General features: G+C 44.8%; 1 protein-coding gene across 3 annotated transcripts in view; it reads left to right on the forward strand.

The window, feature by feature from the left end:
* The window catches only part of LOC110499058 (vesicle transport through interaction with t-SNAREs homolog 1A), a 165,194-nt gene that overhangs the window by 106,412 nt on the left and 36,067 nt on the right, over window positions 1–22,715 (forward strand). Inside the window, exons 6-7 of one of the 3 annotated variants that reach the window (XM_036955890.2) lie at window positions 10,213–10,283; window positions 12,489–12,561. In XM_036955890.2, coding sequence (XP_036811785.1) covers window positions 10,213–10,283; window positions 12,489–12,554 — 137 coding nt within the window. In that variant the 3' untranslated portion in view covers window positions 12,555–12,561. The remainder of the gene's footprint in view (window positions 1–10,212; window positions 10,284–12,488; window positions 12,562–22,715) is intronic. The other 2 variants (XM_036955888.2, XM_090212525.1) reach the window with 2 other exon arrangements.

The following is a 22,715-nucleotide window of genomic DNA, read 5'->3' on the forward strand; positions in this document are numbered from 1 at the left end:
AAGGGCCCAAAAATTGTCAAAGATGCCAGCCACCTCAGCCATAGACTGTTGTCTCTGCACGGCAAGCGGTACCAGTGCACCTAGTCCGGAACCGACAGGACCTTGAACAGCTTCTACCCCCCCTGCTAAGTAGGTCTGTTCAACGGCTACCTGGAATAATTGCATTGATCCTTTTTTGCACTGACTATGCACACACACTGGACTCTACCCACACATACTTACACATACACCCACACACACTGGACTCTACCCACACATACTTACACATACACCCACACACACGGGACTCTACCCACACATACTTACACATACACCCACACACACTGGACTCTACCCACACATACTTACACATACACCCACACACACTGGACTCTACCCACACATACTTACACATACACCCACACACACTGGACTCTACCCACACATACTTACACATACACCCACCCACACACACGCACACCATACGCACACACACTGGACTCTACCCACACATACTTACACATACACCCACCCACAGCATACGCACACATGCATACTGACGCCACACACACTTTCACACTCACCACACACGCTGCTGCTACCAGTCTATTATCTCTCCTGTTGTCTCGTCACTTTACCCCTACCATATGTACATAGCTAACCTCCATTACTTCGTACCCCTGCACATCGACTCTGTACTGGTACTCCCTGTATTTAGCCATGTTATTGTTATTCACTGGGTATTTATTCCTCGTTTTGCTATTTAAATGTTTTATCTTTAACTCTGCATTGTTGGAAAAGGACCTGTAAGTAAGCATTTCACTGTTAGTCTGCACTGGTTGTTTACAAAGCATGTGACAAACACGATTTGATTTTGATTAGATTTGGTTCAACACATTGCGGCCCTAATCAAGAGGTTTTAGCCTCTTGGGGAAGCTACAAGAGGCATAGTTCAACAATAATCCGAAAGGACATTGTGTATCTGTTTACTGAAAGCTCAAGGACATTATTTGTGTTTATAATCAGGCAAATTCTTCAGTACAACTTTTACATTTCTGAGAGAGGGGACTCCTTTAAACATTCCGTTACATGTGTATCATTCAGAGCGAGGCCCTGTACACTACAACCAAGGACTTAATGTCAACTCAGCACCGCTCCAGCAGCAGAGTCTTTACAGCAGGATGCCATTGGGCCCTATTCTTCTGCAACGACCTCATCCATCTTCTCAGTTGGAGTGTGTGCTTTACCAATAATGCGCTCTCGGTCTTCCTCCACGCCAAAGACTTGTACAGCACTGTCACCCTCATTTGTTTTAAGCCCCATCCCGGACAGAGACGGATAGAGGCTCTTAGTTGTCTTTACAGAAGATTTCCTGCTGCACCTCCTTTCCCTGTTTATTCCTTGTTCTTTTTGGAGGGGACATGGGAGGGATGGGGGCGGGGTGCTTGTATTATTATGGTTATTAATACCTGTATTCAGTCTTTTAATCTGCCCTATTTGTCACATGTGACTGTCTGACTGCACTGTTTAATCTGTGTATCCTTCAATCTGTCTCGTCCCTGATTAGAAATTAATGAAGGCAAAAAGAGACATTGTGCGCGCGTTGGGTGGAATAGAAGGGAGAGGAAAGGGAGTACAAGCGTCACTCATTCGACAGCATACCCCCCCCCCCGTTTTTTTTTCTCTCCCTCCTCTCTTTGCGCTCTCTTCTTTCTATCTTGTTTAGCTGCCAGATGTAGCCCTTTTTTTTGCGGCGTTTCCCCTAAACAGGCAGCACAGCACATGGGCTCTTTGGAGTGCCGCACCTGTGTAGTGTAATCTACTCAGCAGTGCGTTGTTTACGCCGGATTGTTTGGTGTGTTTGAAAGGCCGTCTTTGATCCGCGCAAAGATTCCTCACTTCTCTTTTTTTCTCTCGCCCTCATTTTTTTACGCTAATGCAGTACCTGCTTACAGTTGGTGGCAGCGGTGGGATCTTTTTTTTAGGTTTGTTTGTTTGGTGTGGGTTTTTTTCTCCGTCTAACCCAAGGGACCAGGAAATGACAGTGACCACTGACGAGCTTGTCAGGCGCCTTGTTGGCAATGTTTTCTAAGTGTGCGTTAATGTGTTTACATCCACGATAGAAGAGCAGCATTTCAGAGAAAGTGGTTTTATGAATATTGCATCTGCTGATTGGAGTCCAGTAGCAGGATGTAGTTGTACTGCTTGAGATACTGTTGTGAGAGCTGGAATGAAAGTGATATAAGAGCCCAGTTTAGTTACAGAGGTCTACGGCACTGCATCGCAGTGCTAGAGGCGTCACTACAGACCCTGGTTCGATCCTGGGCTGTGATCGTTAGTCCCATAGGGCGGCGCACAATTGGCCCAGTATCGTCCGGGTTAGGGGAGGGTTTGGCCGGGGTAGGCCGTCATTGTAAAATAAGAATTTGTTCTTAACTGGGGTTAAAGGCTAAATAAATTAAAATTAAAATAAATAACCCAGGATTGTAAACTGTCATGGTCAAAACATATTGCTACAACAGTAGCTAAGATGGTCTGTCCATAATAAAGCGCGGCTCTACCTTCTTATTAACACTATCAACAAGGCAGGTCCTACAGGCCCTAGTTTTGTCGCACCTGTACGACTATTTGTGTGGTCAGGTGCCACAAAAAGGGACTTTGCAATTGGTTCAGAACAGGGCAGCACGGCTGGCCCTTGGATGTACACAGAGAGCTAACAGTAATAATATGCATGTCTATCTCTCTTGGCTCAAAGTGTGGGAGAGATTGACTTCATCACTACTTGTATTTATGAGAGGCATTGACATGTTGAATGCACCGAGCTGTCTGTTTTGAACTACTGGCGCCCATGCACCAGAGGTCTCTTCACAGTCCCCAAGTCCAGAACACAGTACTACATAGAGTCATGACTACATGGAACTCTATTCCACATCACGTAACTGATGCAAGCAGTAAAATTTGATTTAAAAAAAAAACATAAAAAATACACCTTATGGAACAGCAGGGACTGTGAAGCAACACAAACATACGCACTATACACACATACACATGGATTTGGGGATACATTACAAATACAAATTAAGCCATTATTAAAGAAATTGTTAACATTTTTAAATGAAAATATTTACCTATATTACCTCATATAAAATGCATACAATTCACCCTCTGCAATTGTTGGATAAAATTCGTAGAATTGCATGTAGTTCTGTTTTATTCTAAGTACAGTGCATTCGAAAAGTATGCAGACCCTTTGACATTTTCCACATTTTGTTACCTTACAGCCTTATTTGAAAATTGATTAAATAGTTTTTTTAATCATCATACACACAATACCCATTAATGAAGAAGCAAAAAAAAAAAAAAGCACATTTTGCATTGATTACACCCTCAAGTCTTCTTGGGTATGACTCTATAGGCTTGGCACACCTGTATTTGGGGAGTTTCTCCCATTCTTCCCTGCAGATCCTCTCAAGCGCTGTCAGGTTGGATGGGGAGTGTCATTGCACAGCTATTTTCAGGTCTCTCCAGAGATATTCAATCGGGTTCAAGTCTGGGCTCTGGCTGGGCCACTCAGGGACATTCAGAGACTTGTCCCGAAGCCACTCCTGCAATGTCTTGGCTGTGTGCTTAGGGTTGTTTTCCTGTTGGAAGGTGACCCTTCGCCCCAGTCTGAGGTCCTGAGCGCTCTGGACCAGGTTTTCATCAAGGATCTCTTTTCCCTTGATCCTGACTAGTCCCTGCTGCTGAAAAACATCCCACAGCATGATGCTGCCACCACCATGCTTTACAGTAGGGATGGTGCCAGGATTCCTCCAGATGTGAAGCTTGGCATTTAGGCCAAAGAGTTCAATCTTGGTTTCATCAGACCAGAGAATGATGTTTCTCAATATGAGTCCTTTGGGTGCCTTTTGGCAAACTCAAATGAACTGTCATGTGCCTTTTACTGAGGAGTGGCTTCCGTCTGGCCTGATTGGTGGAGTGCTGCAGAGATGGTTGTCCTTCTGGAAGGTTCTCCCATCTCCGCAGAGGAACTCTGGAGCTCTGTCAGAGTGACCATCGGCTTCTTCTCCCCCGATTGTCCAGGCGGTCAGCTGTAGAATAGAATGTAGAATAGAATAGAATGTTGGTGGTTCCAAACTTCTACCATTTAAGAATGATGGAGGCCACTGTGTTCTTGGGGACCTTCAATGCTGCAGAATTGTTTTGTTACCCTTCCCCAGATCTGTGCCTTGACACAATCCTGTCTCGGATCTCTACGGACGATTCCTTCGACCTCATTGCTTGGTTTTTGCTCTTCCAAATAATTATTTGTGCCTTTCCAAATAATGTCCAATCAATTTAATTTACCACAGGTGGACTCCAATCAAGTTGTAGAAACATCTCAAGGATTATCAATGGAAACAGGATGCACCTGAGCTCAATTTCGAGGGACATAGCAAATGGGCTGAATACTTATGTAAATAAGGTGTTTCCATATTTTTTAAATAAATTTGAAAACATTTCTATGAACCTGTTTTCGCTTTGTCATTATGGGGTATTGTGTGTAGATTGATGAGGAAAAACATTTATTTAATACATTTTATAGTAAAGCTGTAATGTAACAAAATGTGGAAAAGTCAAAGGGTCTGAATACTTTCCGAATGCACTCTATATATGGGCAATTCCACGCCAGGAATATTTTTTTTGTATCAGATTGTTCTGGCAATTCTCACATAAAACTTAGTTGTAAGGAAGGATGTTTGATATGCTTTTTACATTTGTATCACAAACCGTTTTTGAGAAAGTGGCCATTTTAGGCCCTTTTCAGACCTACAGTGCCTTTAGAAAGTATTCATACCATTTTACTTATTCCACAGCCTGAATTCAAAATAAATACCAAATAAATGTATCTCGCCCATCGATACACAATACCCCATAATGACAGTGTGATTACCCCATAATGACACCTTTGGCAGCAATTACAGCTGTGAGTTTTTCTGAGTAAGTCTCTTAAGAGCTTTGCACACCTGGATTGTTCAATGCACATTATTAATTTCAAAATTATTCAAGCTCTGTCACGTTGGTTTTTGATCATTGATAGATGGCTATTTTCATGTCTTGCCAAAGAGTTTCAAGCTGTTACTAGGCCACTCTGGAACATTCAATGTCGTCTTGGTAAACAACTGCAGTGTATATTTGGCCTTGTGATGTAGGTTATTGTCCTACTGAAAGATGCATTTGTCTCCCATTGTCTGTTGGAAAGCAGACTGAACCAGGTTTCCCTCTAGCATTTTACCTGTGCTTAGCTCTATTCCGTTTCTTTTTATCCTAAAAAAACCTCCCTAGTCCTTGCCGATGACAAGCATACCCATAACATGATGCAGGCACCACCATGCTTGAAAATATGAAGAGTGGTACTCAGTGATGTGTTTTGTTGGATTTGCCCTAAACACAATGTTTTGTATTCAGGACATAAAGTACATTTCTTTCCCAAATGTGTTGCAGTTTTACTTTAGTGCCTCATTGCAAACAGGATGCATGTTTTGTAATATTTATATTCTGTACAGGCTTCCTTCTATTCACTCTGTCAATTAGGTTAGTATTGTGGAGGAACTACAATGTTATTGATCCATCCTCATTTATCTCCTATCACAGCCATTAAACTCTGGAAAACCTCCCTGTTCTTTGTGTTTGAATCTCTGTTTGAAATTCACTGCTCGACTGAGGGGCCTTATAGATATTTGTATATTGTGGGGTACCGAGATTAGGTAGTCATTGAGAAATCTTTTTACTCCTGAATTTATTTATGCGTTCCATAACAAAGTGGTTTAATACATATTTACTCAACACATTTCAGTTGTACATTTCTTATTAATTTGTAAACATTTTGAAAAACATAATTCCACTTTGGCATTATAGGGTATGGATGGAAGAAGTGCAGGAACTGTCCTATGTTCACCGAAATTCATTATTCACTGTTAATGGTTTATACACATTTTCCATGACTTCTCTATGACTTTTAACGCATATGTTCATGACTATTAATATAGTCTACATGGAAAAAGTAAGCATTATTAAACCTGGAAAGCTGCTGTGTCTGATCCCATGTAGACCTACCACCTCCTGCCGTTGTGCCCTTGATCAAGGCACTTAGCCCCCCACATAGAACTGTACTGTTAGTCACATGTTATCAACATGTGGTCAACCCTCGATCTGGAGAGCTCCTAGGTGTGCAGGACTGGCTTTTTCAACATTACAACCAAATACGTTTGTCTTTATAAAATGATTCCTTCATTCAATAAGTCCGAAATCAAATGGATAAGGTAGGCTGTTTCAAAGCAAGGTATCTGACTAGACATGTTTATATATAAGGCCCAAATATTCATGTTTTGTGGGAGATCTATGCGCATTAAGTTATTTGTCAATTAGGCTATTAGAATATGTTTAATGTTGTCACAATGACATGGCTATTGTTTAATAGCGGGGAATCGCAGCTTTCCAACGGTGCAGATTTATTTAATGAATGCTTAGTTAGCTATAGTTAACTTGTAGCAGTTCCCTCGCTTGGTTATGTTTTCAATTGGTGATCTAGTTAATCTGCCTGTGATTATTTTGAACCTGCTGCTGAAATGTCGCTCTCTCTCTCCTCGGGCAACAACGGCCCACTCTCACTGGCACACACGCAGCACCACAGATACAAGGGTCATTCCGATAATGGCTGATAAGTCCATTTTTTAAATGTTTTATTAATTAATTTATCTTGTTTAAAAGTGTGCTTTCATGAATTACATTAACAAAAAGTTTGGAATTTTTCAATACTTACAAACCCTCGTTTGACAACTTGCAACGTTTCCAATCTGCGCAAATCTCGAACAACCTACTGTCACTCAAAGATTCACAGATTAGCAGCAAATAAACTTGAACAAAGCGAAATCAGGAAATGAATGCCCACATTGCTATTCCATGAAGAGCCCGCTTTCTTTCCGCTTTGATCAACCTTTTTTGCCTCAGTGTGTGAATCTGGGCCAGCGATAGGCTACTTTGTTTTTATAGAGGAGCACTGAGTTTATCGTAAATTGAGACCATATCCTTTCCCCCTCCCCCCAATATAATCTACTTTCCTCAAATAACTGTTCTTCTCTATGAAGTAACGATAGAAGTGGCCTATTCCAATGGACTAAATAGCATTCAATAACTGTCAATACCGTGACTTTGGTCACGTGAGAGAGTCAGGTACTGTAGATGGAAATGTACTTTAACAAACTTAGTGTGTGTGGTGAGAGAGAGACGGAAGTAAAGATGGAACAGTGGGAGATAGAGATGGGTAAAGGGTGATCCCCTTTACCCCTCTGGGGAAGGCCGTGTGTGTACATAGCTAATGGTCTCTCTGTGTGTGTGTGTGTGTGCGTGCGTGCGAGAGAATGGGATGGTGAATATGTGTATGAGGGTGGGAGAGAATGGGATGGTGAATATGTGTATGAGGGTAGGAGAGAATAGGTGTGTAGATGCATGGGGTACAGTATATGTTGGGCAGGAATGGATGAGTAAGTCGATAGATGGGTGTGAAGGCTTCCCAGCTGATTCAGTTCGTTAGAGTTCGTGCATATATTATGACACTATTTTCTGACGTTTTTGTTTGTTTTGGACTTCGTAGCCGAAGTCTACGCCCCTTCGTTGGTGATTGATTGAAGAATCCCTACTGTTGACCAATCAGTCAAATGTATTTATAAAGCCCTTTTTACATCAGCCGATGTCACAAAGTGCTATACAGAAACCCAGTCTAAAATCCCAGACAGCAAGCAATGCAGATGTAGCAGCACGGTGGCTAGGAAAAACTCCCTAGAAAGGTAGGAACCTAGGAAGAAACCTAGAGGAACCAGGATCTGAGTGGTGGCCAGTCTTCTTCTGGCTGTGCCGGGTTGAGGTTATAACAATAGTCTTTGTTGTCATTCAGTGAGTGATGACTCGTTTTCAAGCAAATTTCTTAATTGAAAAATACTGCTCCAATCATGTTAATGTAAAATTGCATGACTAAGATCTCCTCTGCAAAAACATCCAAATTAATGACAGATTAGATCAATTCTAACTATTTGGAGGAAGTGTATACTGGCTATGGCGTCTCAAAAAGGACAAAAGGTACCACTGCCAATTTGCTCTCGTTTCTCAAGCAAAGATCTTTTAAGGGAGTATGCGAGCACACTCATTTGGTTCGGCTAGCAGAGTTCAGCTAGGCGCCAGTCGATCTGAAGCATGCGGACACCTTTAGTGTGTCTGAGATGTAGGGAGGTTTGGACAAGCTTGGCTTGGGTGGGCAAGGATGGGAGGTAGGGACAAACTTGGCTTGGGTGGGCAAGGATGGGAGGTAGGGACAAGCTTGGCTTGGGTGGGCAAGGATGGGAGGTTTGGATAAGCTTGGCTTGGGTGGGCAAGGATGGGAGGTAGGGACAAGCTTGGCTTGGGTGGGCAAGGATGGGAGGTTGGATGGGAGGTAGGGACAAGCTTGGCTTGGGTGGGCAAGGATGGGAGGTTGGATGGGAGGTAGTGACAAGCTTGGCTTGGGTGGGCAAGAATGGGAGGTAGGAACAAGCTTGGCTTGGGTGGGCAAGGATGGGAGGTTGGGACAAGCTTAGCTTGGGTGGGCAAGGATGGGAGGTTGGGGAAAGCTTGGGTGGGGTAAAGGGGGGAGAAACCGGGGAGGTGAAGAGGGAGGGGTGGGTTTGGCTTGGCTTGGGACAGAGAAGGAAGGATTTAACTATACTACAATGTCATTTTTTTGTATTTTTGTGATTTGCAAACCTGCTGTAATATGAATGAGTTCTGGACAGATTAGGATATGTCAAGTATTTGGTGCGGCAGTTGGACTAGTAACCGAAAGGTTGGAAGATTGAAACCCCGAGCTATGGTTCTGCCCCTGAACAAGGCAGTTAACCCACTGTTCCTAAGCCGTCATTGAAAATAAGAATTAGTTCTTAACTGACTTGCCTAGTTAAATAAAGGTAAAGTAAATCAAATAAAAATTGTTATTCCTTGTATGTCTTTATAGCTCAGATTCAATGGTGGTTATTGGTGAGAGTGGAGAGGGGCTCTATCCAAGGGATTGGGACGGGGTGATTGGGAGGGCATCAGAAACTTCTCTGAGGTGTATATTTGAATTTAATTTACAAGGTAATAGAAACTGAGCACAATACTTCAGTGGTAGTCTTTCTCCAATGTACAGTATGAACAATGAGATATTTCTGTATTTCATTTTCAATAAATGTGCAAAAATGTATCCACTTATTTTCACTTTGTCATTATGGGGTATTGTTTGCAGGAAGAAAATATATATTTACTTGAATTCAGGCTGTAACACAACAAAATGTTGAAAAGGTCAAGGGGTGTGAATACTTTCTGGAGGCACTGTATTAAATGGGTCATATCTTCCACTTTTAACGTTGAATAAATGACTGAACATTTCTATTTCAGAATCTAGACATACATGATGTTAGAGCACACTGGAAGGAGTATAGTCACACCCAGATGTTGTCTGTATCATCTATGGTTCACAGATCATAGGGTCTTATGTATGTATAGGTTTAAAAAGGACCCAAAATGGCCACTTTCATCATCATTACCCCTGAAATGGTTTGTGACACAACTGTAAAAGGAATATCAAACATCCTTCTTCCCAATGACGTTTCTATCTTCGAATTGCCAGAACAGTCTGAGATACCCCAAAAAATATTTCTGGGCCTTCCTGACGTGCAGCCGCCCATATCTATTCTAAGAATATGGCATTAAATTAGGATTCATTGCTAGTGGTGGCGAAGCTGATGGTTCTGTCTGCACAGCTGATCCAGGCTCAATTTAGCTGTGCTAAGTAAGGCTTAGCTAGGCCAGACATGGGTTTTTGGCCCAATGTTCTCTAATGTTCTAAGGTTAGTGGGCTGGTTAAGCTGAAGCCAGCTGTCTGCTACAATAGCTTACACACACAAACACCTCACACATACTGTGGGTCTTAATGCACACCTCAATGCCTATCCGCTTTAGCTGTGGACTAGACTATTTGGCAACAGAAGCAGAGCACTTAAGAAATGGACTTAAATCACTGGTTCAAGTTCGGGGCTTAGTGCTGTCATGTCCTTAAGTAAGGCACTTAGCTTCAACTTCTCTCAGAAAAGGTTCAGTTAGGAATCAAAGGGAAGACGGGTGCATCCCAGGCACAGCGTACCCATGCTTACCTATACTGTGTTTCTCCTCTCTTTTGTCTTTCAGAACAAGTGGGCCAAGAGATCCTGGCTAACTTGCACAGTGACCGCGAGAAGATCCAGAGATCCAGAGACCGGGTGAGAACAGTTGCTCGCGCACATGCAGGACACGCGCGCGCCGGACACGAGCCGCTACCCTCATAATCTAACGAGTGTGTCAAGGCCTGCGCTAGAAGGACAGTGGGATTGAAGGCAAGGACAAAGGGCTGATGACAACAAGGCGTTGTGGTTGGTTAGGGACGTTCACCACCTCCACCGCTGTGCTCATGAAGGCATTGTGTGTCCCATGTAAGATGATGTAAGACTGTCTAATTGAACACACAAGCATCCACACACAGAAACGCGCACCCACACATGCACGGACGGACAAACACACACACACACTGACTGCATAAAGAACTGAGTATTAGGCCTTGCATCTCTCTCTCACTTTCTCCTCTTCTTCTCTCATCTCTATCACACTTAGAGCTTTAGACTCTGACCCTCTCTCCCCCCTCCCCAGACAGACAGACAGACAGACAGACAGAGCAGAGAGAGCCCCAGCACGGGGAGGGGCCCTCTGACGGCACCCTCTACGGAGAATGCTTTAAGATCACAACATGGCAGTGGGCCTCGCAGGCGATTTCAAAGGAAATCAAACATCTCCTTTCAAAAGGTCTGCCTGCCGCTAAGGAGGATAGTCCCTCGCTTTCTCTCCCTCGTTTTCTCTTTCCCATGAGTCTGCACAGGCCCCCCTCTTCCTTTTAAAGACAGTTTGTGGGGCAAAAAAAAAGGAGGGGGGGGAGAAGAAAAACATGATGTGAAGACACACAGGATGGATGGATCGGTAAACGTCGTTCTCGCATGAAAAAGACAGAGGATGAAGGCGTTTGGGGGGCATCGTTTAAGCATAAATACAGAGACGCACACTTGCATTCACAAGCAGTGGCGCACACACACACACACACAGCAGGAGACATAGCTTTTCCCTACAGTCAAAGCAGGTGTGAAAGTTTATTGACATTATTTTTTTCTGGTATCAATGAGGTCGACAGCAGACCCTTGAACTTGGGGACAAAAGTAGAGTAAGTAGTCCTTTTTTAACTTCACTCACTGAGGCCCCGCCACCAATCCTCACAGTATATGAGCTCCTTAACTACTTCATTACAATGTATTGTTTGCCTTATTGCCTCATCAATCTTAAGCTATATCTCATAAATGGGCCCTTTGATATGGCTGAGAGAGAGAGAGAATGAGAGAACAGCCAGAGTGTGAGATTGATTCAGAAAGTGAGAGAAAGACAAGAGTGGAAGGAAAGAGTGTGAGATTGATTCAGAGAGAGAGAGTGTGGTATTTTGGGAGAAAAGTGGGAAGTCTCTGGGGAGCGATCCATCCATGGAGTTTGAGAGAGACATCAGGCGGCTGTGGGGCTGGTGTCAGAGCCAGCAGCCGAACCCGCCCAGAACCACATCTGAGCCTGCTCAGCCTGGCAACCAGCACGGTCATCCAAACAACATGCCAGAACAACCCTCACGTGGAGAGAGCGAACGAAAGGAGAGTAGTAACCAGAACTTGTTTTGGGTTACGACACGATTCCGTACCTGTTATTTCATAGTGTTGATGGTTTCACTATTATTCTACAATGTAGAAAACAGTACAAGTAAAGAAAAACCCTGGAATGACTCGGTGTGTCCAAACGTTTGACTGGTGGTGTCCGTCACGCTTCTCGTGTCACAGAGGCTGAAAACAAAAACAGAAATGTGACCCCCAAAAAGAGAGCGAAAGATAAAAGAGAGATACTGAAGGATATTCATTATTGCGCACGGGACATCGTAAGTACTGTTCAGTACAACACAGCATGGACGTCAGTCGAGACATCTCTCCATGTTGCAAGCAGTTGTCACAATAATGAAAAGAGTAATATTTTGCCGATGGATCTGATTGTGCCATTAGTGTGTAGATGTGAAAGTAGGAATAATCCGAAACCACAGCGAACCTGAAGGCTCCAATCCTGCACAATGCCTTATATACAATGTGTTCAGTCACTGTGTGCTCCTTCGACCGTACATGTTTATCTTTCAATTTACGGGCCCTTCTCTCGTTCTTTGTTTGTCTCTCTGAATCTTTTTCTGTCTCTCATTTTTATCCCAGTTTTATTCTCTGCATTTCCCACATTCTTCCCCAGAGACTCTCTCCCAGTCTCACTCACCCCTCAACCCCCTCAACCTCCTACATGGACTGTGTATGTCTCTGTGTCACACCTGTCCTTTCTACCCCCCCCCCCCCCCCCCCCCCTGCTTCTAGCTGAGAGAGACCGACGTCAACCTGGGCAAGAGCTCCCGCATCCTAACGGGAATGCTGAGAAGGTAAGAGGCAGGTAGGGACCTTGATTCTAACGCACCTCTCTGCAGATGTCTCCACCTGTGTCATCAGCCACGTTCACGTCCGCTCATTTAGACCCAAGTGCACTCGAGAAGGGCCCTAATAGGCAGTCATACGGTGTACACAGGTGGCAAGTACATGCGTCATAAAGCACGTACAGAAACTCATGCGCACTCAAACCCACATCTTATTTATCCCGAATGCATACTGTACTGTGGTTCTCCATAATCCTAGGGGGGAAAGTATGTCCATGTGTTCGAAGACTGTTGTCTTATGAGCGCACAGTATGCGAAGTCCCCATACGTTGTGTGTGATGTAGACGACTCTTTTCTGCGGTTAACTATGGTATAGTTCCATCAGTCTAATGCAGAATGATACTGTATAAGAGCTGTCCGACAACCAATACTGGATGCTTTTTCGAAGAACAAGAAAAACACAAGCTGTACGCAGTACACTCCGGCAATTTTCGAAATTGTCCGTAATTTTGTCCGTAATTTTGTCCGTAAAATTGTCCGTAATTTTCACAAACACCACCACCCCTAGCCATACCACCACCCCTAGCCAACTCGCGCTCTCTGTCTCTCTCTCTGTCTCTCTCTCTCTCTCTCTCTCTCTCTGTCTCTCTCCTTCTTTCTTCCTTACTCTTACCCACATCCGTTCACTCACAAGCATACCAACCCCCCACCCCTCTCTCTCTCTCTCTCTCACACACACACACGCACGCACACGCACGCACGCACACACACACACTCAGCTTAATGTCTTGTCACATCTCCATTTTATAAAGTGCCTCTGCGCCTTCCCCTGAACCGTGACGCCACGGTTTTGTTTCTTTTCTCTTTTTTTTCTTTTTTTTATTTCCCAGTGTGGTTTTTTGATTAAGAGTAATATGTAAATGACACCAGCTAAATTTAAAATCCCTGTGCTAGGAAGGAAGTGCCAATTGAAATAGATGCTTCAGTGGCTTTAGACAATCAGGGGCCGGCGCGGGCGGTGTGGGAGTGCTAGCAGGAGACCAGGCAGGGCTGTGACGCCGACTGTAACCAATATTTCTGCATAGGTCTCCATTTTGTCAAGTCTGATTAGAGGAGGCCTGGGCTCGCCTGGTGTCACCCAGAGCTGTCCAGAAATCATTCATCATCCTCCCTCCTTTCCCTTGTCCTCCCCCGCTGCCCCTCCTCCCCCTACCGCCTCCACCCGGGCGCTAAAGTAAATAACACCCACTTATTTCAATATTATCATATTAATGTTAAAGTTCAGCTGTCACCTAATGGGAAGACTTAATCAAACATAGCATTTAAGAGCGGTAGCGCCTGCCTAGCGCTCGCAGGCTCGCGTCTTTCTCTGGTTAGCCCCGACTCTCAAATCAGGATTTATTAGGTCTTTCTAAAGCTGGTTGGACCCCCCAACCTCTTCCCAACCGCTGTCTTGCTTTCTGCTTCACGGGGCTTCCCATTCTTCTTTTGACAAATACCAAGCATTTTTACTCCTCTTTCCTTTAGCGTTTAGAGAAAAGAAAGTCGTTGGTTGTATGGTTTTGTTTACGTTTGTTTGCATCTCTAAAAGTCATTTATAACCAGGAAAGGGGACAAAGAAACAAAAGTGTCACATGGTGTAGTTTTGATATTAAGACCGTCTACCGTTATTGTGAATTTCGTTACTTGCTCTTGTAGGTTTCACACATTTGATTGTTGTATTTTTATTAGTCATGTTGTTTTTTTTTTTTTTGGGGGGGGGGGGGGGGGGGGGGCGACCTTAATTTAGGTGGCTTGCTTGTGTTTTGTGTTTTAAGCTTGCCAGAAGTGTGCAAAAGAGTTATAGTGTTATATGTAAATGAGGCCAGTAGGGGAACCTCTACTGCTATGCAACTTCCACTGTGCTGCGCAAATTAGCTTCTGGTACTCATTTGCTACTCTCCTTTTCAACTTTTTAATACTGATACTCTTTCTAACTTAACTGTTTGAGGGTGCCTTACCTCGTATTGACCCTGCTAAAAAAACAAACACATTTCACTGCGCCTATCCGGTGTATGGGACAATAAAAATAAAAATGTATTGACTGTTTAACGCTTTGAATGCAATATGTGTAATGTAGTTTGATCAATACTGAAATTGCTTGGATATTAAAAAGTGAGTGAAAAAGGACAGGATTGCTCAGCGAGAGAGAGGGTAAGATAACGTCGTAGCGGATTTAAGTTGAGACGTTGGACTTTCCACCTCTTCTTTCTCTGTTTCTCCTGGTTGATCCGGAGGAGAGGAGAGCCACTATGAATGCTGGGTATCACTCCAGCTGAGCATCAATTACACACTCATTAGTAGATCTGTTCTTTTGGTTCAAGGCAGCTAATTAACTGAATGAAACTGAGAAAGAAACCTCACTTCTCTAAGAAATACTCTTTAAGATCCACACGTCTGAGTTAGCTGTTGGTCTAGTGACACAGTCGAATAGTATTTCTTTAACGGCATAAGTTAATGTCCACGATACTAATTGGTTGAAATGTAACCCTGAATCTACAGGACTGGAGTTGACTAAACCCTGTCCTGTGCTAGTCCTCCTCGACAGTACATGCCCTGGCATGTCATAGTCCCTCAATTACTTAGCCTAGTGTCGGCTGGTGGAGGGCTTCTTCCTCAGCACACCCTTAAATTATTCATCCAATCATCTGGGCTCCTGAGGGTTTTAATTAATATGGTCATGGTGATCTCATTAACGTTGAATGCTAATATATATATATATTTATTTTAAGTAGTAATGTCAATGATACAATGATAGCGGTATGAAATTGATCGTGCACAATTAGAACGCTCCCCGTTATCAATGGCCACTGGTGCTGGTAAGCTGCAGTTCTTTTCAATGACGAGCTGCCAGGACATCTGCAAATGTCGTGTTTAAGAGGTATCCAGGAATAGTGACCCGTGATTGAGTCATCGACCCATATCAGTCGAGCCATATCGATAAACTTGCGGAATCATATCAATTCATTAAGAGGATTGCATATTATCACACTGCGTATATTCTCAATGACAGATGGAAGCTGGACCTTCCCGTGCTAGACCTTGGGAAGAGGAATGCTCGCAGTAAGACTTGAGCAGTAGGCAGTAGTGTCTCTGTGTTTTGAGGTCTTTGTTGGTGGTACCACTGGCCTCTGAGGGGTGTAAGGATCGGCTGGTGGTGGAAGCCATGGCTGATTAGAGGAGCCACCGGCCCCAGCTCTCTCCTCAGTCATCTCAGTGCCATGGGGCCCTGACATTACAGCCCTCACACTGCGGTCACAAAATGGCTCCCATGACTTTGCCCGACAGAGGTGGACTGTCTGTGGTGGGAACGGAGCCGACTCCTGCTGCTACGGCAATCATGTCCAGCATCTCCTCCCAGCCACAGCACACAGCAGAACAGAGCAGTCGGAGAGTTAAGATGCAGCTCCAAACCCAGTTTATGACCGCTGGGGTTCTGGAGGGTTCTGGGAAGGTGGGGGCTGGATGGGGAGGCAGTGTGAAGGGCAAGGGAGGCAGGGTAGGAGGGATTGGTCTTGTTCTCGCTCGCGGCTGATCCCACATGCAGGTGGTCGAGTCAGTCGCCAAGCAGATCAAAAAGTCAAACCCCTGGGTGGACCTCTCTTTGAAATGGGAATGGGGCCGAGATATCAGACAGAAAACATAAGCAAGCCCCGGCCGCAGAAGGGCTCCATATTCATGGCGATAGCAGGGCTGGCAGAGGCAGGCAGGGGCCCCAGCCTTCAGAGGAGGGCTCTGGTCGCTCTGGACACTGATTAAGAGATCAGCACTTGGCCTGGTGACGCTAGACCCAGCATGCTAACTCCCTTCAGCTCCAGAGAACCCACCAATGACCGACAGTGTGCAAGAGCAGCGCACCTTAGCCCATTCGCTAACTTTCTCCATCCTGGCCAATATTCTATACTAATATTATACTGAATAATATACTACACTAGTAGCCCTCAACCTGGGCTAGCTCACTTGAGCCAGGGCTTATACACTGCAAACTGGACTACCAGTGCTGCGGTAGAGCTAACAATTCTGTTCAGGCTTACATGCATCCTGACCAGGATAACCTTACGTGTATATACAGTATGTCTCGTTTTGTTAATAAAATGTCCAAATCGATTGTTATTATTGCTAGTACATGCAATGACAGTTAAAGAAACCCTGGGTTGTTAGGACATTTTGTCCACACATTCACACCCGCTCCCTTCAGGAAAGCAGCTGGAGACAGGCCTCTCTCACTTTTTGATTCACTGGAAAGTGGAGTTGCAACGATGGGCTTTCGAGAGAAAGAAGAAGAAGAAGAAGAAGAGGAGAAAGAGAAAAGAGCGCGGCTGCGTTTTCGTTTGCGTGTTTGCCAGTCCCATTAAAGTGACATTTGCAAACAATGTCAGGAGGGAAGGAGATCAAAGAGCGCCGCCTCAGAAAAGCGCTGGGAGAAGGGAGCTCTGATGTCCTGAAGATCTCCAAATTTAGACCCGTTCCTCCAGTATTGGCTGAGTTTCTCTCTTTCCCAGTGCTGCAATATTAACTTTGTGATATATAGGTCATATAATTAATGGAATTCAGCTCCACCAGTGGGCTGTGGCTGGATGCAAATGGAAGGAAGTCTTGGGGGCCCTCTTGAAGTCTTGCTGTGAAGTCAAACAAAAATATTTGATATTTTTTGTAATTGAAGCTGAAAGATAGAACAAATTATAGTTCAGTGTGTTTTTTTTTTCCTTCTCTCTTCTCGTTCCTCCACTTTAGTCCTTTTTTTTCCTGTTCTTTTATTGATTTGGTTTGCCTTTTTGGAGGAGGAGCGGAGGAAAAGCCTTGTTAAGATGCAAGAGTCGGGGGAGTGCGAGAGAGGCTTGGGTGGAGCAGTGGCGGAGGGGGCAAGGCATCTTCTCCCTCTTCGCGTGCACTCCCACACACACACAGGAACTGCACACATCGCCTAATGTACACACACACACACAATCCCTCACTAGAACGAGTACAATCAGTCTATTTCATTTTCAGCTGGGTGATGGCGATAACCTGCTATCGAGTTTTCACCCAGGCGTGCGCCATAATACCTATGGAAAAATCACAATGATCTTTTGCGGAAGACATATAATGGATTTCCTATTCCTGTCGCCGAAGTATTCTGGTCATACTGGGGCCTGAGCACTCGCACTGCCGTCCCAGGTCTGGCACACCAGGGTAGACTTTACTCGCGTCTCCGCATCCCGACCAACTCTGTAATGAGAGCTGCCGTTGGACCTCACCTGTCCGCTACGATTCTGATGATGTGATGTTCATCTCTTCCAACTCTGACTATCCGAATCACCTCAGCTTGGTTTTTGGGCCAAAAAGCCTTTTTTTATTAGCCTGCTCATTAGGACGAGTCACATCCACGTGATGACCGTCTGTCGAACGTCTAACAAAGTCAACGTTTGATGAGTCTGAAGAGGTTTGGTTTCGATAGTTTAAAGCAACATGTTTGATCAAAGGTCATGTAAACCCCCCCCCCCCCCCCCCCCCCGTTTTCCATTGGGTAATATTTCCAGTTGAACTCATTTCTTCAAGCCAAACAGGCTGGAATAGCCTAGCGCATATCGCCTATCCCGAGAGTGGCGGACCAATCCCAACGGATGCCTCTGATCTGTTCTTCCGTGTTGCGGCGGATAATTTGTACTCCGTTCCCTCTCGTCTCTCGATTTTATTCAGCATGGCTGATATCACTTTGGCGTTTGCTTTTCCTCCCTCTGGGTCGGCCTATCTGCTCCCTCTGTGAACTTCTCGTGTTTTACTCTTCTGTTTCCCTGGCAAACGAGTGAAGGACCAAAGCGTGAACCGTAGCTGGCTACCTCTTTCGCCCATCGCTGGTGAAGGCAGCTGGCTTTTGTTAGTGTGTATGTGTGTGTGTTTGCGGTACACGAGCGTTCAGTAGGGGATACAGTGGTACAGTAGGGACAGCGTTTTAGAGCTCAGTGCCAAGTGTACAATGCTGAAAGACTTTATGAGAGCAGGCCTCTGTGGATTGGAGACCTTTATCTAGACTAGATCCGTGTACAGAGGGGCTTCATCACCAATCTACATAAATACGTTGATTGTGTAGCTATGGAAGCAATGGCAGACTGGGAGGAGCTCCAGCTAGTGTCAAGCACAGAGATAGTCGGTGCTGCTCAGTACACTTAAAAAAAATATTTAAAAAACGGGAGAAATGGACAGTCATGTGTATTCCACCACAGTGTTCCTCTTTGAGTTTGTAGAGTTGTAAGTGGGCCTACTGGCTGGCAGAAAACTTTTGGTGTGAGAAACAATAGCTTCTCCATGTACTTGAAGGCTTTTTATTGTTGTTGCGTGTGTTCTTTTACAGTACATTCAGTTTAGTGAGATAGGTACGTGTGTGTGTTTCCGCTAGTGTGTGTGTTTCCACTAGTGTGTGTGTGTTTGCGCACACGTGTGTGTCTGGCTGCTGGGACAATGACAGGGTGCGCCTGAGCCTCATTACCAGCCGCTCCGAGCCAAACAAGCAGCACTGCCACCTATCTCTCTCTCTCTCTTTCTCTCTCTCTCTCTCTTTCTATCTCTCTCTCTCTTTCTATCTCTCTTTCTCTTTTTCTCTCTCTCTCTCTCTCTCTTTCTCTCTCTCTCTCTCTTTCTCTCTCTCTCTTTTTCGCTCTCTCTCTCTCTTTCTCTCTCCCCCGTTAGAGAATGCTGATGGGACGCTTTTGGGGAAAGGAGAAAGACACAAACAAGCCTGGGCTGCAGAGAACGGGGTTGTTTACAAGGGCAAAGATGGGCTCATGTTTTATATAAGGAATGCCTTTGTCTATTGAGGGACGCGACTGTTTACTGACTAGCTCTGGCTTTCTCTTCTCTGCATCATTAGCTGTACCACACCTATAGTTGCAATGCCTCTAGGCCTTAATGGGGGTCAGATACTGCTTGTGTTTTTCTAGGTTTTGTTAAGATATTTGACTTACTATATATACAGTGCTAATATGTGATGCCAGTCTAATATGTGATATCGTTCTAATGTGATGTCAGTCTAATATGTGATACCAGTCTAATATGTGATATCGTTCTAATATGTGGTATCAGTCTGTCATTTCCCTACTTTTGGATTGTCTTGGAAGATGCCTGTAAGTTGCCCGAAGTTTGCAGTCCTGTGCAATGCTTCCAATTGATTTCAATTCCAGATAAGGTTAGTGCTGCACATGGCCATGTAACCTTTTAAAGACGATGAGCAGGTGCAGCCACAGCATCCTATCAATCAACTAGTTTTCCGCCCTGGAACAGGGACTTTTACTGTCGTACTTTTCCGAACACCGTGAGGTCAACCCCGTGTGACATTGAGGTGATGGTTTTATTCGCCCTCTCTGGTTGTGTACCGGTTGAGGCGCTTTTCCCCTCCGACATCGACAGGCCGTTCCGACGAGCTGACTGGAGATCAGTGCCGCCCCCCCCCCCCCCCCCCCCCCCCCTTGAAGTTGTTCCAGGTGTCACTCCAAGGGTACCCGCCCCGTTTGATCTGCCGTCAAGCGCCAGTCGGGCTGCAGCACCCTCTGATTCGCCCGTCAGACGTCCAAAAGTTCTGCCACTACTTTTGAGTGGTGGCAAGGGAAGCTTGGTGGCAGTGGTATTGACGTGTTGTGGTGACAGTTTGGACGAACTGGTCTGAATACTGGCTTGAATACTTAACTCTTGAGAGGAGCCACTGGGGGAAGACTTCATTCCCCTCACTGTATAAGAAGACAGCGTGAAGTTGTGACTTCTTCCATATGCTTCTCCAGACCCAGACAAAACACAAAACAGCGACAAATCCAAAAAGGAGACAAAATAAACATTCCAAAACTGGTTGACGCAGTGATCTCATTCGAAGCCTTGTCGTACAAAGTGCAAAAAACGCCCCCACTCCTCAAACGTCTTCGATGCTGTCCCTGCCTTCTGGAGGAATGAAAGAAGAGCTAGTATGCAGAGGACGAAACGGATCAAACGGAAAGGAGGGAATGTTCTGTGGATATCTGTGCAGACACAGACGTCTGCACTTCCTCTCTTTCATTCCCTGTTTCCTTCATTCCTTTCTTTTCCACCTACTGTTTTTGCTGAAATTACAGGTGAGCTCCCAAACTGTGGCGGGACCATCCTTTCGTCAGGCGAAAGAAAGAGAGAGAGAGAGACGCTTCTCGTTGTTGTTTGCGGGACCCACTCCCTTTTGTGTGGCTCTTGATAACTTATTCAGCGCGGCCTGTTCATCCAGGGGTTGAGCGCGGGCGTCCGTCAAGATGAAAATAATGAGGCGACACGGAGAAACTCCTCTCCCCTTCGCCTGGGTCGCATCCGCCACCCCCCTCCTCTTCCACCCTCCCAGCCTACCATTATCAACCAATTTGCCATAATAGGGGGCCTTATTTTGGACATTCTGAAGCAATTAGAACCTATCACACTGTTCCTCCCCTGGCTGTCGTCCCTGCCTGTGTGTGTGTGTGTGTGTGTGTGTGTGTGTGTGTGTGTGTGTGTGTGTGTTTACATCTTGGCTCTGCGCTCCTTTGAACAGCTGCCTCAGAGAATGCAGAATGCCACTGCAGACGTGGACACTAGGAAGAGAGGCCTGGTTTGTCGCCATGTTTTAGAGCCGTACTGACCCATGTTGGGTTGGGCAGAATGCCATGCCAGGACATGCCATCACTGTGCCATGCCAAGTTGTTCTGTGCTGGGGTGTTTTAGCCTGTCTTCGTCCGTAGTGCAATGGCTGCCAGGATGAAACCGCTGTAGCTGAATGGGCTAACTTCTTTCTGTCAGTCTTTGTCTACCCCTCCCTCTTACTGTATATGGACACATTGGTTTCTGGTGACTAAAAAGGGAATACTTGACCTTACATTTTTGGTACAGGGAGACTTGGTACAGGGAGACTTGGTACAGTCCCCCCCCCACTTTCCCAATTTTTGTTTTACTCATTTTACAAATTCTCAATGAGCGTTTATCTACTTTAAATATTCTGCCCTTTGCCACGGAGTGTAATAATTCATTGGATCACCACTACTCTCTAGCCTTCAGTGTTGTAGTGCCCTCTTCATAGGAATAAGACATTGTCTGTCAGATGTACTGCAGTTACTGATGAAGCTTTCAGTCAAAGGAATAGACAAATACAATATCTGTTGACTCATCAGATTATGGAAGACTAGAGTGAATGTATATCATGTCTTTGAGGGGGATCCTTATGTAGCGTTTGTAGACAATTGCATTGATAAAACACATGAAGAAACATCACCTTTGACTATGTTTTTTGACATCTGGTTGGATGGTTAAGCTGAAACGTTGCTGTTGTTGCTGCATCTCTGATCTCTCTTTGGCTGGGTGTAAAAGCGTGAAATATTTACAAAATGTTGAAGTTCATTTTTTTTCCCTCCTTTAAATTGTTTCTCTTCCATCCTTTTTAATAACGTCTCCCTGTCTTGTCTGTCTGTCTCTCTGCCTCTCTCTCCTAACCCACCCTAGCAGTGTGTGTGGGTGCGTTTCGAGGGTGGAGGGGTAGGGGGGGGGGTATGGAGAACACAATGCAAGCCTACTCGTTTTGAGATGTTGACACTCGTGTTGCAGATAGCATAAAAGGTTCCCTTTTATCCCAGTGGTAGGAAAAATAAAAACAGGACCACATTTTGAAGAAGCTGAAGAGTTTGTAGCGTCACTCCCATCAAGCCTGGGCTTTGTTGGCTATGGAGAGTTGAGAGGGGCTCCCGTCATGCCACTTCTCAAGAGTTTCAGTCCCTCGTTTTTTTCAAAGCTTCCAGCCTTGAGAGCTTTTATGATTAACACAATGATAGCGCATTGGACAATCGAGGTCTGAAAAACAGACCACAGAAGAGAAGACTCCTATCGCTGTTCGCTCACTTTGAAAGGACTTGTGTGTATTCCATATTGTCCATATCCTGATTGTAGATACTGTATGTAGATTGTAATTCCTCTGTCTATATTCTGTCTGTCTATTTTGTGTATTGCTGGCAGCACCATTTCACCAAGTAAAATTGTAGGTACTGTATATGCAAATGTGCTTTGAATAAAGGTTATTCTGATTATAATTGCAACCAAAAAGTTAGCACACGGCCTAGAGTTCTCCAGTACTTTGGAAAAAGCACTCGCTTTTATAGATCGTTTTTTATTTTTCCCACCACAGCAA

Source organism: Oncorhynchus mykiss, chromosome 20 (genome assembly GCF_057628025.1).
Source record: "Oncorhynchus mykiss isolate SJ-2025 chromosome 20, ASM5762802v1, whole genome shotgun sequence".
Classification (NCBI taxonomy): domain Eukaryota; kingdom Metazoa; phylum Chordata; class Actinopteri; order Salmoniformes; family Salmonidae; genus Oncorhynchus; species Oncorhynchus mykiss.